At 52.9% G+C, this 13658-nt stretch overlaps 4 protein-coding genes across 4 annotated transcripts; all 4 read left to right on the plus strand.

The window, feature by feature from the left end:
• Positions 1–915: 915 nt before the first annotated feature.
• On the plus strand, positions 916–2130 carry J4E93_000765 (uncharacterized protein; the record flags this gene model as incomplete). Its single annotated transcript, XM_049338724.1, has 3 exons — positions 916–1045; positions 1101–1321; positions 1378–2130. The coding sequence occupies 3 exons, from the start codon at positions 916–918 to the stop codon at positions 2128–2130; spliced, it is 1104 nt and encodes a 367-aa protein (XP_049204609.1).
• Positions 2131–4299: 2169 nt separating this feature from the next.
• On the plus strand, positions 4300–5905 carry J4E93_000766 (uncharacterized protein; the record flags this gene model as incomplete). The annotated part of the gene is made up of 3 exons (XM_049338725.1): positions 4300–4671; positions 4729–4842; positions 4904–5905. The coding sequence occupies 3 exons, from the start codon at positions 4300–4302 to the stop codon at positions 5903–5905; spliced, it is 1488 nt and encodes a 495-aa protein (XP_049204610.1).
• Positions 5906–6912: 1007 nt separating this feature from the next.
• J4E93_000767 (uncharacterized protein) lies at positions 6913–8688 on the plus strand (the record flags this gene model as incomplete). The annotated part of the gene is made up of 3 exons (XM_049338726.1): positions 6913–7322; positions 7406–8298; positions 8354–8688. The coding sequence occupies 3 exons, from the start codon at positions 6913–6915 to the stop codon at positions 8686–8688; spliced, it is 1638 nt and encodes a 545-aa protein (XP_049204611.1).
• Positions 8689–10335: 1647 nt separating this feature from the next.
• Positions 10336–12826, plus strand: J4E93_000768 (uncharacterized protein; the record flags this gene model as incomplete). The annotated part of the gene is made up of 3 exons (XM_049338727.1): positions 10336–10766; positions 10822–10948; positions 10997–12826. 3 exons carry the CDS (start codon positions 10336–10338, stop codon positions 12824–12826), a joined length of 2388 nt encoding a protein of 795 aa, XP_049204612.1.
• Positions 12827–13658: the final 832 nt, after the last annotated feature.

Raw genomic sequence — 13658 nt, forward strand, 5'->3', positions numbered from 1 at the left:
CGAGAGGGTGTGCGATTTAGACGCAGAACGAAGTCTTGCATAATTGAAGTGGAGTGACTTCCCATTTCGTTCCCGCGGTAGCACGACGCCGTCTCCGTTGGGAGCGAGTGCCGGATCAACCCCCACCCACTCACATGTGACGACGAGGGACCCTCCAGGCCGACCAGGAACCCCTAACCTGTAACTGGCGATCCACTTCCCAGATGCTCCCCGTGTGTCAGTGCCTCGCTTCCTGACTTTATGCTTTGCCCAACAGCTCCAGCATGTCGGATTATTACTTCTCTCTGCCGGATGCTGCAATGGCCATTGGCTGATGCACAGCTAAAGAAGCAAGTAAACCGTCATGGGTTTGAAGGGTGGTGATTTACAGACCTAAAGGGGGTCCCGCGACCGGGAGCGGCGGTAGCGGTAGGTGGATTGGGAACATCTGGGGAGTTCTGGTCAGGGCGTCTGCATGGGATGTGAGGAAAGGTTTTTCTTTCCTTCTGGGCATCGCGTGCTTGTGCCGTGTTCTTCTTTCTGATATATCATGGGTGCGTGTCTCGCGTTTTCCATGTGAGAGTTTCGTGCATCACTGTCAACGCCACTGCGACGTCTTGTTTCTCGCTGTTTGTGATATACCTGGTGTATACGCCGTCGAGGATAGGAAAGAGAGTGTGTATATAATTTGTGCATCATGGCGCCTATCATCGATCCACAAGAGAGCGTGTAAGTTCGTTCGGGAGTGTCTACTCGCCCTTTCTTTGTCCTCTACCCTTTCCATACCCAGTCTCCGTGGTCCTCCGCGGTTTACCCAACCCATGTCTTATCACGACCAGAAAACAGTATCTTGGGTAACATGCAGCTGACATTCTCTCCAGCCAATCCTACCGCCGTCGTCTCGATGGAGTGGCGATATCGACTTATATCCTGATCATGCTGCTCGTCCCCCTCAAAGTCTACTGTCGGAAACGACACGGGGGATGGCGCAATGTTCAGATGGACGACTACATGTCCATGGTCGCACTGGCCGTGGCGAACGGTTTCTTCTATGTGTGCATAATAGGTACGTATCTTTCGTCCTTGGACACGAATCGTAGGCTAACACTCAGTGCTTGCAGGCATGCGAGAGTCACTGGGACTACACATCAATGAGATCACGAACCCGTTACAAATCATCGCTTTCTTACGGAATATCTACATCGGCCAAATCCTGTATACGCTCAGCATTACGAGTATCAAGCTATCAGTCTTGGCTTTCTACTGGCGGCTCTTCGAGATCAAGTCCCGCATTACCATTTACGTGGTCACCGCTGCGTCCATCGCATGGTGTATCGCTATTGTAAGCCACTCAACTCACCAGCACTAATACAGTAGGCTAACAGCTCCGTCTCACAGATGCTCTGCGTAATCTTCAACTGCCTCCCCGTGCGCGCCGCCTGGGACATAACCATCACGCAAAAGACCTGCATCGAAACACGCGACATCTACCTCGGCGGCTCCGTCCCCAACGTAATCCTCGACTTCTTCATCGTCATCATGCCCATCCCGCACGTCTGGCGTCTGCACGCGCCCCTCGCCCAACGCATAGTATTAGCCGGCATGTTCGCGCTCGGCACCTTCATCGCCGTCGTCTCGCTCGTGCGCCTGATCATCTTCCTGCAAATCCCCATCTCAGCCCAGGGCGACGTAACCTACAACTTCCGCGAGATCATCGTGTGGTCAATTGTTGAGATCAACATTGGTCTCACGTGTGCTTGTTTGCCTAGCTTGAAACCGGCTTTCCGTTGGATCGGCCTCGATAAATTGTTCTCTTTTGCTTCTTCGCGGCCGAGCGATATGAAGAGTCCGGGTCCGAGCTCGAATGGCGGACTGGATGGGTATATGCATGACTCGAAGAACTCGGGAGGGAGGCCGAGGAAGAAGGGTGCTACTGGCGGACTGTTTTCGACGCTCGCGGGTATGAGTCGGTTGGAAGATGAGGAGGAGTTTAAGTTCGTTGGGGAGGATACACAGGGGAAGCATAATGTGGAGATTGAGATGGGGAGGGTTAGCGATGATAGTGCGCAGAGGACTGCGACGGGAGGGATTAGTGTGCAGAAGAACTGGAGTGTGCTGGTTGATGAGAGGAGGGTGGGTCAGCACCGGTAGTCACAGGTGAAATACACGAGGAAGTGTTTTGTACAAAAAGAAAAGGTTGGATATACGGATACACTAATTACACGACGAATAACGATGTCATGTTATATACATTTTGTCATACCAACAAGCTACATTGAAACGCTCGTGTGTTGGGGATTCCAAGTTTGAGTGTTTGAGATCGTGCGATTGCCTGCAGTGGTGTTAAAGAAGAAAGAGATACAGCGAAGGACAATTGCACGAACGCAGTTCGTGCGGAAGAGCTGGCAGTCGCAGGCGCAAAGTATGGGGTATCACAGAACACTAATCCAAGACAGTTTCGAACCCAATCTCCAGCTCAACAGAACGGTACGCAGGACCGCATGGAAATCTCCTTGCCCTTTGTAAGATACCCAGGGTGCGTCGGTAGGTCATCTCGGATTCCTTGGATCCTCGGTCGATGCGCACCCTTCCGTCCATGGACATATCCTCGGGCAACTGGAAGATGAGGAAGCTGCAGTCGGCTTTGGTCTGATTGCATATGAGACCGAAGAAGTCTTCACATGTTGTTTCCTTTCCGGTGAACATCAAACTGCCGTAACACCAAGTTGGTCCAGGGCCGATTGGCTGGCCCGGTGGTTTGGTGCGATAAATCCGTAATTCAACTTTAAAGGGCGACGGCTCGGGTGAGTGCGCGCTAGTCCTGCGGGTCGGACATCCTATCTTGGTGCCCATCACCGAATCTTCAGACGTATCGGAGTCAAAATCTGTTTGGTTTTCTTCGGAACGTGCGCGTTGAGGAGCGGGTTCGTCTGCTGTTGTAGTCGTACCAGTGCTGCGTCTCTTCCTCACTGGTATTTTCTCGCTTAGGGCTACGAATTTGCAACCTTGAAACCAAGGCTTGTTATCGATATTTAGGTCTCTTTTCTTGTATGTCAGGGCTTTCATGTATGTCCTGTTTATGAAGGTCTCTATGTCGTGGCGAGTCTGCCTGCAGAGAACCATGCCCCGCAGGTGTTTCTTGAGGCTGGTTTCATTAGCTCGCACCCAGTACCTGGATGAGCGGACTTACGTGGTACTGTCTCTCGGATATATCAAATCAGCCGGATATCGGGTACCCTCTTGTGGTTTTCGGAGATGGTCTCTACTTCCTTGACCAGGCTCAGGCCAGATCAGGGGACCATACTCGACTAACAGCAGGTCTAGCTCTTTATCGAGGAGCATGGGATCGTGTCGATCGATGACAGTATTTGCATCGTGTGCATCGCGTAGTAGTAGACCAAGCAGAGCCGGTACCTCGAGTTCGTGGAGTGCAGTGGCGGGCTCATACCTGAACGTTGGTCTTCTCATAACGAAGCTCGGGTCAATCCTCTCCCTCCCATACGTCTGAAGTCCAAGACATTCTATATGATGAGCAACGCCGATATCGCCTTTTTGCCGCCCCATTGTCGGGTATAGTGGTGGTTTGATGGACAAAAAACCAATTGGCAATTGTGATGTACACCGCAGCTGGCGACGTCGGTGTTAAGCGGTGAGAGCTTGCGAATAGCTTCCGGACGTGGTGGTGATGGAGTGGGCAGCGGTTTAATGCAAGGCGCTTCCCATCTAGACTCCGGTCGAGACAGACGCGTCCTTGTTCCTTCGTTGTTTACTTGACGCGTCCTCAATTGGCAAGGAGGAGCTTTCGTCTTATTGCTGCTCACTGATACAACTCCCGCATTTCGATGTCGCGTGCTATATGTATCGCGACACGGTTGTTGACGTTAAAGTGGAAAGGGAGACGGGGTGTACCATGGCGGTGCTGCGACGGAGTTAAAATGCCATCCAGAATTGTGGGCCAATTAAAGCCCTGCACGGACGCGCTAGCGCGCGCAGCCGCATGGTGCAACAACAGACCGCCATCACCACCTACCAGTCGCTATCCGACATCTCGCCGGCATGCCACCCAAACACTCGGGCATGCCGCCCCAGCCCCAAAGAGCACGGAAGAGTGTGCGCACACCTGTGTCGAGGGCCCCGTCAACAAGCTGCAAGCGCGCCCGCGAGCCCAGTCTCGACAACAACAGCCCTCAGCCTGGTGACGCAATCCGGTTGCAAACACCCTCCAACTCAAATGAAATAAACACCAATTCCAAGGCGGCATCTCCAGAAAGCGATGCGCAGCCGGCACGTCGTAGCGCGTCGAGCGAACTGACTTCGCCAATGATGTCACCTAGGCTGCGTGCACTGCAGGCATCTATGGAAGAATCTCGAAACACCAGTCCTAAGAAAAACTCCATCTCGTATGGTTGCTTCAACTCGCAACCTCATCTGAAAGGTCATTTTTATTCGGCCAATCAGCTCTTTGCGCGGGGCGTCTGGATTGGCTACCTGGCTCCGGACAGGCAAACCCAATCATTCCGAGGGCTACCCTCCTTCCACGACTTGAAGGCCAATTACAAGAAGTTCAACCCTCCACACCCTCCTATAGTATCAGGGAGTCCTAGGGAGAATCGCAACGCTGTCTGCCGCGGCTGTGCTAGGGAAGACTCAGCTGTTATTGCCTTCAGTGAAGTGCAGTTCGGACCGAAGGTTGTGAGTTGTACCGAAATGCATACAGTCCATATCGTCCAGATTGTTGACAACATACAGAAGGTCGTTATTATGCCGCTCGATGGCGACGACGACGCTGGGGTTTTTGCCATCATGCTACCTCAGACGAGTGATAGGTCTTTACTGGGTCTTCAAGCCTATCGCCCCTACGAGGTAAGAATCACATTTACGACTGGTACATGGAAAACACACTGACCTCAGTCCCCTTCTGCAGATTAGTGGAGGTGGTTTGGGAGACAAGTTTACCAACAATTTCATGATGCTCACACTTCGAAATCCTGACAGCGATGCTGGCACATTAGAGACTGTGCTCTCGGTGTTGTCTCCGCAAGAGCGAGCTGACATCGCCTCGAAGTTCAGGGGACTACCGGAACCAAGACAGCGTCTCTCTTCTACCCCCAAGCTATCGAAATCTACTGATCAAGATGCTGCACATCCAGCATCGAATGCCGCACCCTCAGCATCGAACGCCATGGCAAAGGTCGATGACGATGAAAGCGATGCTCATACTAAGCAACCCGCCGCGAGGAAGCGGCGAAAGCTTAGCGAAAATAAGACGCAGATGTCGGACGCGATCGACGTTGTGCCCAAGGATAGCAATACATGCCCTTCACAGTTGCAACCACAACAACAACCGCCACTACAACAACAACCGACACCACAACCTGTACCTGAGCCACAGCCAGAGCCGGAACCTCAACCCCAACTCCAGCCACAGATACATACACAGACTCAACGAACGTCAGAAACACCTGTCGACGATGTCAAACAGCATGCTCCAACGCCCGCGGATACATTCAAACCTCCGCCTCAAGTCATCAAGCGCACAAACTCGACCAGCATCATCTCTCTTGATTTGACCGACGAACAAGCCGAGCGCGTGTATTTCATTTGGTCGGTCGACGATGAAGGCATGGAAATGGAGTTTTATCATACGCTACGCGAATGCAAGTCTTTCGGTGGCCTGCTCGGCCTGCTTGAGGAAGAGAGCGAGGACCTACCCTCTGTTGCGAGCATATTGGAGAAAACAAAAACCTGGAAACTGACATACGATCTTGGTGATGGTATCAGCAAAGCGATCGTAGCCCGCAAAGGCACGGAGACCGCATTCGATCGTCTACAGACTACACTTGCTCAAGCGTCTATCTGGGTAGACAATCCTCAAGCAAAAGTCGATATCGTGCTCAAGTCTTTGAGCCGTCCAAACCCTGCTTGAGCGACATGAACAACGGTCGTCGATAGTTCTCTTCCTAGAATTCCAGCCTCGGCGTTCTTCGAAGGTGTGCTCTTCCTCACTTTCTCCAGCATCTGTATACCATTGATTACATCGATGGCTTTTCTTGCGTTGTCCTACATATACCCCGATCATTTGTGATCTTTCGCGTGCGAGTTGGTCGAAAACATCGATACCAGGCTGGCGGTTGTATAGCATTGGTGCTCCATAAGGCTGGGCCGGATCCAGACAACCCATAAAATGTATATGTATGAATATTCATGACGATCCCTATAGGAACTCCTCTCGCACAGCTTCCAGAGCCTCTGTTTATGTGTGTACTGTGCTACAGCATATGCGAGGATGTAGTCATTTCCCATTGCCTATACACTAGCGAGGTCTGCGTGCCACTGCGCATCTGATGTCAGTCGCGCCAGTAAGTGGAAAAGTGAGTGCAGTCATATGACTAGAATCGGGCCACCAAACCTCACTGTCAGCAGCGGTGAGCTGCATTTCGCCACTCCGTAGACGAAGAACAATGTGCACAATGCCTTGTGTAAGTGATTGGGGGGGATCGTCGGCTAACGCGATATTTCAGCCAATCGGCAGCAACTGCCCTCTGGTTCCGCCTGCCATTCCCAGCCGGGCGCCGCTAACCCTGTAGACGAAAGCTTTCATACGCCGCTATGGTTTCTTCATCTGTACCTTATCATCTATCGTGTTCTCGATTCATCTTTAAGGATGTCGTTCGTTTCCCTTGCGCGCCCCATCACTGACTCGTGCATGCTCTAGACGGCCCTTTGGCGAAATTGCACGATCTGGCTGCCCCAGTCCTGAGAGCATCTGCATGTAATCATACCCGAGAAAATCAGCACTACACATCACGCCTCCCTTGCATAGTCGCGACACCACAACGCTCGGAACTCATACGACTGTCCACGGCTGCATCGCTAGCCTACATTTGATCCATCTGGCGAAATTTCGCGATCGATGCATCTAGCCCAGACACCATGGACGGCTCAGCTATCACATACGCAACGTCCAAGGACTGGTTGGACATTATGAAGAATCGATCAAAAGTGCGTATGCACGAGCTGATCGAGCGTCTTGGACTGCGCGCAAAGTGGTCATCGAACAAACGCGGTAAAACAAACTTTGAATCCGCCCTTGTGCGCGAGCTGGTTGCAGACATGGGCGACGTCGTCTCCACCTTACCGAAAGAGCCGGATGAGCTGATGAAGTTTTTGAGCGACGAGGGGAGTTTGAAAGAGCAAGTCGATGGCTTACTTGAGAAACATGGCGCCAAGGTCTGGGGAAGGGTGGGCGATCGTGAGCATCTAATCACCGCGAATGAACCCGGAGTCGAAGAGGGACTTTACCCGCGGGATCTTTACTTGGAGAACGAGGAAGACAGAGCATTGTAAGTATATAAGTTCGAGAGCACATTTGTCTTGAATTTGGGCCTTCGCCATGGTGCCGAATAGCTACTGACCCACCACGCAGAATTCACAAACTTCTCCATTGGTGGATCGGACTGAAGGCATGCAACGTCATTCTTGCGCGCGAACGCCTGGATCGCGAGAGACGAAAGAAGGCAGAAAACCGCCAGGCGCGAGCTGATGCCGAGTTTTCTGGCCAGCAAGAGGGCGGCACGCCAGCATCATTTGTTGCGCTTGCGCCAAACTCGGTGTTGCACGACGGCGATACACAGTCGCGTGGAAGCCCCATGTCGTCAAGTGCAATGCTCACACCTCCAGAATCTGGGGAAAGTCCCACTATGGGACCGCGGGAAGGAGGCGGGTTTACAGCTGTCAATGGCGGTGGACATGCGACGAATGGCAATGCCGCCTTTACATCGGCGAAAGCCCACGAACAACAGGCTACACAACAATCGAATATCGCCGAGGGTGTCTGGAACAAACTCACAGCTGAGGCAAACAAGTCTCGATATCTCAGTACGATGTCAGGCCCTGCTCCTACCCACGCTGCACATCCTACCGAGACCAAAGCAGCGGCACAACAGCAAATCACCGACGCGACCCAAGCGGCTGCTGATCGACAAGTCAGCGTCCAAATGGCCGCGCTGGTAGCAAGCTTTCGGTCGGATGACGGTGTGCCAGAAGAGCTCCCGCAACCAAACAATAGCATACCCTACCGTGGTTTAGACTACGACGGCTTACGGGCGCTACGGCAGTACATTTATGGAGAGGAGAGAGGTGTTTCAATGGACGAGGAAGCGCTCCTCAACCAACTCGAAAGAACATGGCGAGAAGGCGTTCGAGCCGACTACAACAAGATGATTGAGAACATTCCCGTTTTCATTGCGAGAGAACGAGCATTTCTGACTTGGGTGGAACTCAAGCGCCACCTGGCAGCTCTATTACGAGCAAACGAACGTACGTTTTACCAACTGCATTTGCATCCATTCTATCTATACTTACCCTACGGCAGGTTGGTCAGCCGAAGGCCACACAGCCGCCGAGATCGAGAGGCGCATCCAACAGCACCGCACGCTCATGGGCTGCACGCAAACCATCATCGCCAATTTTGAAGACGTGGGTCGAGGGTTTGGTCTCGGCCCCAACGTCGCTGTTGACCGCGATGAGCTACTGCGACAGGCCATCGTGGTATTGGCTGGCGAAAAGTACGCAGTAGAAATGCAATGGAAGCCAGTAGACTTTACGCAAGTAATGGGCTGGCTGCACGACCACTTGGAGAGCTTCCGCAAAGAAGAAGAGGAAGACGGAAAGGGTATGCTCTGGTATATTGGCGAGTCACGACGCTAGTCGCATTTACCACGATGGAGATACGCACGTATCGTGCGCGCGGGCAGCTGTAGTCGCAAAAACTGTGTACGAGGATCATACAGGCGTTCAGGTTTTCAGGGCGACGATCGATCGCCAGGGTCGAGGCCCCCACTAGTAGGTGTCCAATTCGGGAAAATAAGCTATTCGGGTAGGTCAGCCGTAGAGTGGTGGTTTCAGCTACTTGATCATGTTACAGGACCGTGTAGGATTACACTAGCTCAGCTGTGCCACACCTCATCACCATGCAGTACGGGACTCTGCGACGCGTGATTTGCTTTAGTTTGCGATCGCCTGGAACGCGCGAGCGCATAGTGAGGGCGCGACTGTACGCAACTTCGATAGTTCGGCAGCTAGTATCCGAATGAATACACGGCTCGGCAGCACTTCGCAGTATACCTTTTCGCTTAGTGTATTCCCTGCAGCCAAGGGGCGTTGTCTTCAGGCTCCGCACTGCGCCGTAAATCTCCCTAATGCCACGTTCCTATTTTAGAGTGCAGTGACCGCGCCGCACATTCGTCACATTGCCTCACATTTTTTTCTTTCGAGCTGTGGCGTTTATCAGATCTCGCTGTACCTCCCATCAATATTATGCGGCGCGCGGTCTGGACAGGAACCGGTCGCACAGTTGAGTAATCGCAGCCCGGTAGTACAAATCTATGGGTGAGGGACGAGCGCGTCATAGATGCATGTGTAGTTGTAACTCCTGACCATGATACCAACGACATCTATCCCCGGCTATACGAAACCGTGATAGTGCCGCTTATTCGCTGATTGCATGTGGCGGCTAATGGAGGCTTTGAGTAAGAGGATCGGATGTTTTGGCCTATGCGAGTAAGAGTTGTGCTGCTAGCGACATATTCATTTGTACCTCGTGTATGATGAAGACCCCTGCGATAGATATGATTAGCATAATGCAGCAAATGAGCACCACGCTCATAGTGCAAGTGTCGTACAATGAACAAGCAAGGGCAAAGGAGACCCGCTGGATGTGAACGAATGAGGATGGGGCGGTACTATGATTACACCTGATGGGGATTTATTGGCGTGCGAGTCATTAACTTCGGAGTGCGGACGCGTATTACCTCTGCACATGTTTTGTTGCGGCCCCTGCCGGATCATTGTCTCGCTACTGGACACACCTCTTTTCTGGGTATCTTTTCGACGCAGCGTACCGTCGTTCGCCTTCTACACGTCACCGGCATCAATCATCATCACCAATCCTTCTTTCGCCGCCCAACGCCCCCCTCATCAGCGCCTGTCGGTCCCTACTCCAGAGTAACAATTGCTGCGCAGTTTGTTCTTCTTGTGTGTACAGGGGCATTCAATTCTTTGTCTAGTTTGGTAGCACGATCGGCATCTGAGACTGGACAAAGTTTTTCTTGGGGTAGCAGCAGCTGGCAATAAGAAAACTTTGTTCCAAGACGGCCTAGTGGAACGTACTCCTTTTACCTTTGCCGAGCGAGCTACCATCAATCACCCCAACCTTGGAACGTCGAGCGGATCCATCACACTTTGGCGCACGCGCCATTGATTGTCATTCCCCATCCCATCCGCTTACTTTTCCATCGTCATTTTCCTACTTCCCATTTCAACTGTTGACGTGCCCGTCGTCACCCATGTGGCGCCATGAGCTCAAAGGATAACTTGGCCCTGGATCTGGAGCACGGCGTGCGACGCTGGGATCGCGCTCGCTGGATATCCGTCTTCAGCTCGCATAACCCGACTATACGCGAGGTGACGGAATGCTTGGGCCTGGGCTTATCGGCGTCTTCGTCCACGACCAACCGCGGCATTCCGAAATTCGACAATCCAGACTACCGCAAGCTCTCGAGTGAGGTGACGAAGCTGTCCAAGGAATTGCCAAAAGAAAGAGATTTGTTGCTGGATTTCGCGGCGGATCCGAGTTCCCTGAACCAGGAGCTCGAGGACCTGCTAGCGAGTTACGGACCCGCTATTTGGGGCAGGGATGCGGATCGCAGCTGTCTACTCACGCCGGATGCGACTAAGAAGACGTATAACAAAGATCTGTTTTACGAGGAGCCGGAGCATAAGGATATGTAAGTTGGGATGGTCAGGTGTCAGGTGTCAGAACGCGCGCTAAACCCGTTTTAGTCTCAAGATTCATCTGCATCGGTGGATCATCATCAAAGCTTGCTATTACATTCGCAACATGAAGTTGAAGAGACCATCGGGTGCGAATGAGTATGACCAGCTTGCCGATATTGATGCTGAAGGCCTGGTAAGTTTTGATGTCATGGTTGGTGTTGTCATGGCTAATAAACGGTAGTCACCACATGGGACGCCACAATCACTCACCCCACCAGATCCGGATACTGTTGCAGGCGCTGACCTTGATGTTAAACCCATTAACCTGAAGAAGCGCAAGAGCAATGCTCACCTCACCATGTCCGACGATGAAGATCCTGAGGCTTCACCCATCAAAAGGCCGTACAGCACTATGCCTGTGAGCCGAAAGGGCAGCCCAAGGAAGTCACTCAAGTCACTGTATCCTGCCGGCCCGGGCAGCATGGAGAACATACCTCCTATGCCTACGCACATGCATCGCTTTTCGCCAGCTCCATCTGAACCTGCACGGATACAGCTCAGTCCTCTGTCAAACAATGACTTGAACGGCGCGTCAAGACCTCCCGCCATCACCCAAAACTCCGCACCCGCAGGCTTCACGGCTGTCAACAATGGAGGATTTACTCCTGTTAACAATACGCCCCCACCTAGTGAGCCACCTAGAGAGCCAGCACGGGAAGCAACACGAGAGCCTTCAAGAGAAGTACATCGACCTCCGCCGGGTATTGGACATCGTCACAGCAACAGTTACACGAGCCCATATGAGCCTTCTTCACGCAGTGCTGCCATGGCTCGATCTGCTACGGAGACTCCTCGTTCTGCACCACCAGCTACTCCTACACCGGCTTCGAATCAAGGGTTCCAAGCAGTGAACGCATCTTCAGCAGCTAACGGGGCAGGTGCGCACATGAAGAGGGAGTCTCCTGCCGTTCAGCCTCCTCAGCATACGCATATCGCTCCGCAGCCACAGCAGTCGCAATCGCAACCGCAATCTCAGGCACAACCGCAGCAGCAACAGACATCGTCCCACCCTTCACACCCACATCAGGTATCACCGCATACACATCATTCTCAGCACACGCAGCTACCGTCACATCCGCACATTCAGGCTCAGCAACAGCCTCCACCCCAACCACCAAGTCGATCTAATACCCCGAGCCACCCCTTCGGCCGTTCTCTCGCACCACACCCTCGCAGTAGATCTAGTACACCACATGCGCAGGCCGCACCTAATCAGCCTATCATGGCACCTAATAAGCAGGTTACCTCTGCACCCGCGATACAAAGCGCCCCCGCATACGGCATACAACTCGTTCCTACTACACAAGACGCACCGCCCGCGCCCTCGAGCAAACCCCGAGCCCCCTCAAACCACAGCCAACCCGCCGCCGCACCCCAACACACCTCACCACACCAACCCGTGCTGAAAAGCCACCAACAACCGCCTCAACCCCCCGAAACCGCACACGTCGTCCAGCCCCCACAACCCCAAACCTTCCCCCGCGGCTCCGTCTCGACGACCGACCTCCGTCTTCTCCAATGCGAAGTCACCGCCGGCCTCTTCACCTTCTTCTACCCTCGCTCTACAATGCCGCCCGACGAAGCCAGCCTCCTCGTCCGCATGCACACACTCTGGTACCACGGCGAACCCCTCTTCCGCACCGAACTATCCACACACTACGATCTCGTTTCCAAGATCCTGACTGCATGGCTACACGAGCGTCAAGCCATTGCTTCACTACGGCACAGCATGGCTGCCAACCCCGGCGTGTCTCACATTGGCCTTGTAGACCGGTTGCTGGCTATGAACGATCTCAGGGCTATGCGGTTGAAATGGAAGAATATGAGTAGTATTGATGGACTGAGTCCTGAGGATCTGCTTTGCATGGCTTTTAGGGTTATGACGAATACGGAGGGGAGCGAGTATATGTTTAAAGATGGGTTGGCGAGGCTGGAGCTGGGCGTGTTTGAGTTTTTGAGGAGTGAGGATGCGAAGATTGTTATGCAGCGGAGGGATACGAGGGCGGGGTGATGTCAAGTCGGTTCAGTAGGGGGTTGAGGTGTTCCCCAACGGCTCTCTCCTTCTGCTCCTCCTTCCATCCTTTCGCATCGTCTGTTTCTTTGCTTCTGCGATCTGCTTCGGTTCTCGTACCCGTTCGCATGCGCATTTCTCTTTCTCGATTCCGATTTCGATCTTTCGCTTACCTTTGTACTAATGCCACTTAGCGTGGGTGGATGGGGTCCTTGCGCATGTTCCTCTCGTTTTCTGGCGTTGAACTTGCTTTTAAAACGTATTAGCGATGGCGTTTGGGACATTACCTCTTTCGTTCGAATTCTTTATTTTCCTTTTTTCTATCGTGTTCAATACGAAAAGCGGGTTGTGGGTTTCGATATTAGCTTGTGTTACTAAATTGGTATGAATAGTCGTTGTAATCGGGTGGTGGGATCGAGATTGGGTGTGTGGTAATGATTGTGCGATGCGGAGTAGCATAGTCGACTCGCATCGGAGAATGAAGCTTGTATTAATCAGTCACAAAATGGATATACCCAAGTTGTGAAAACGTTTTGTATGATGCTGTACCCGACGAGACTCCATCTCCCAATCGCGCAATGACCAGATGCGATCATCCATTGGCGGTCTGGACCTATGAGGTCGTCTGACCACACGTCCTCACGTGCACCCCTCCGACCCCGGCCTCAGCGCATCATCGCGAGTTCTCGCCCACCCATCCCGACTAAGACACAACGACACCCTCTTCACGCGGCCTCGCCCCTTGCGCCCCCCTTCAGCCTTGTCATGCGAACATAGCAGGGATTAAACCTGTCCCGCTGCGATGCGCCTTCCCGGCGGCCGCCCGCCGTAG

This window comes from Alternaria ventricosa (genome assembly GCF_023758065.1).
Source record: "Alternaria ventricosa strain BMP 2768 chromosome Unknown scaffold_1, whole genome shotgun sequence".
Lineage (NCBI taxonomy): Eukaryota > Fungi > Ascomycota > Dothideomycetes > Pleosporales > Pleosporaceae > Alternaria > Alternaria ventricosa.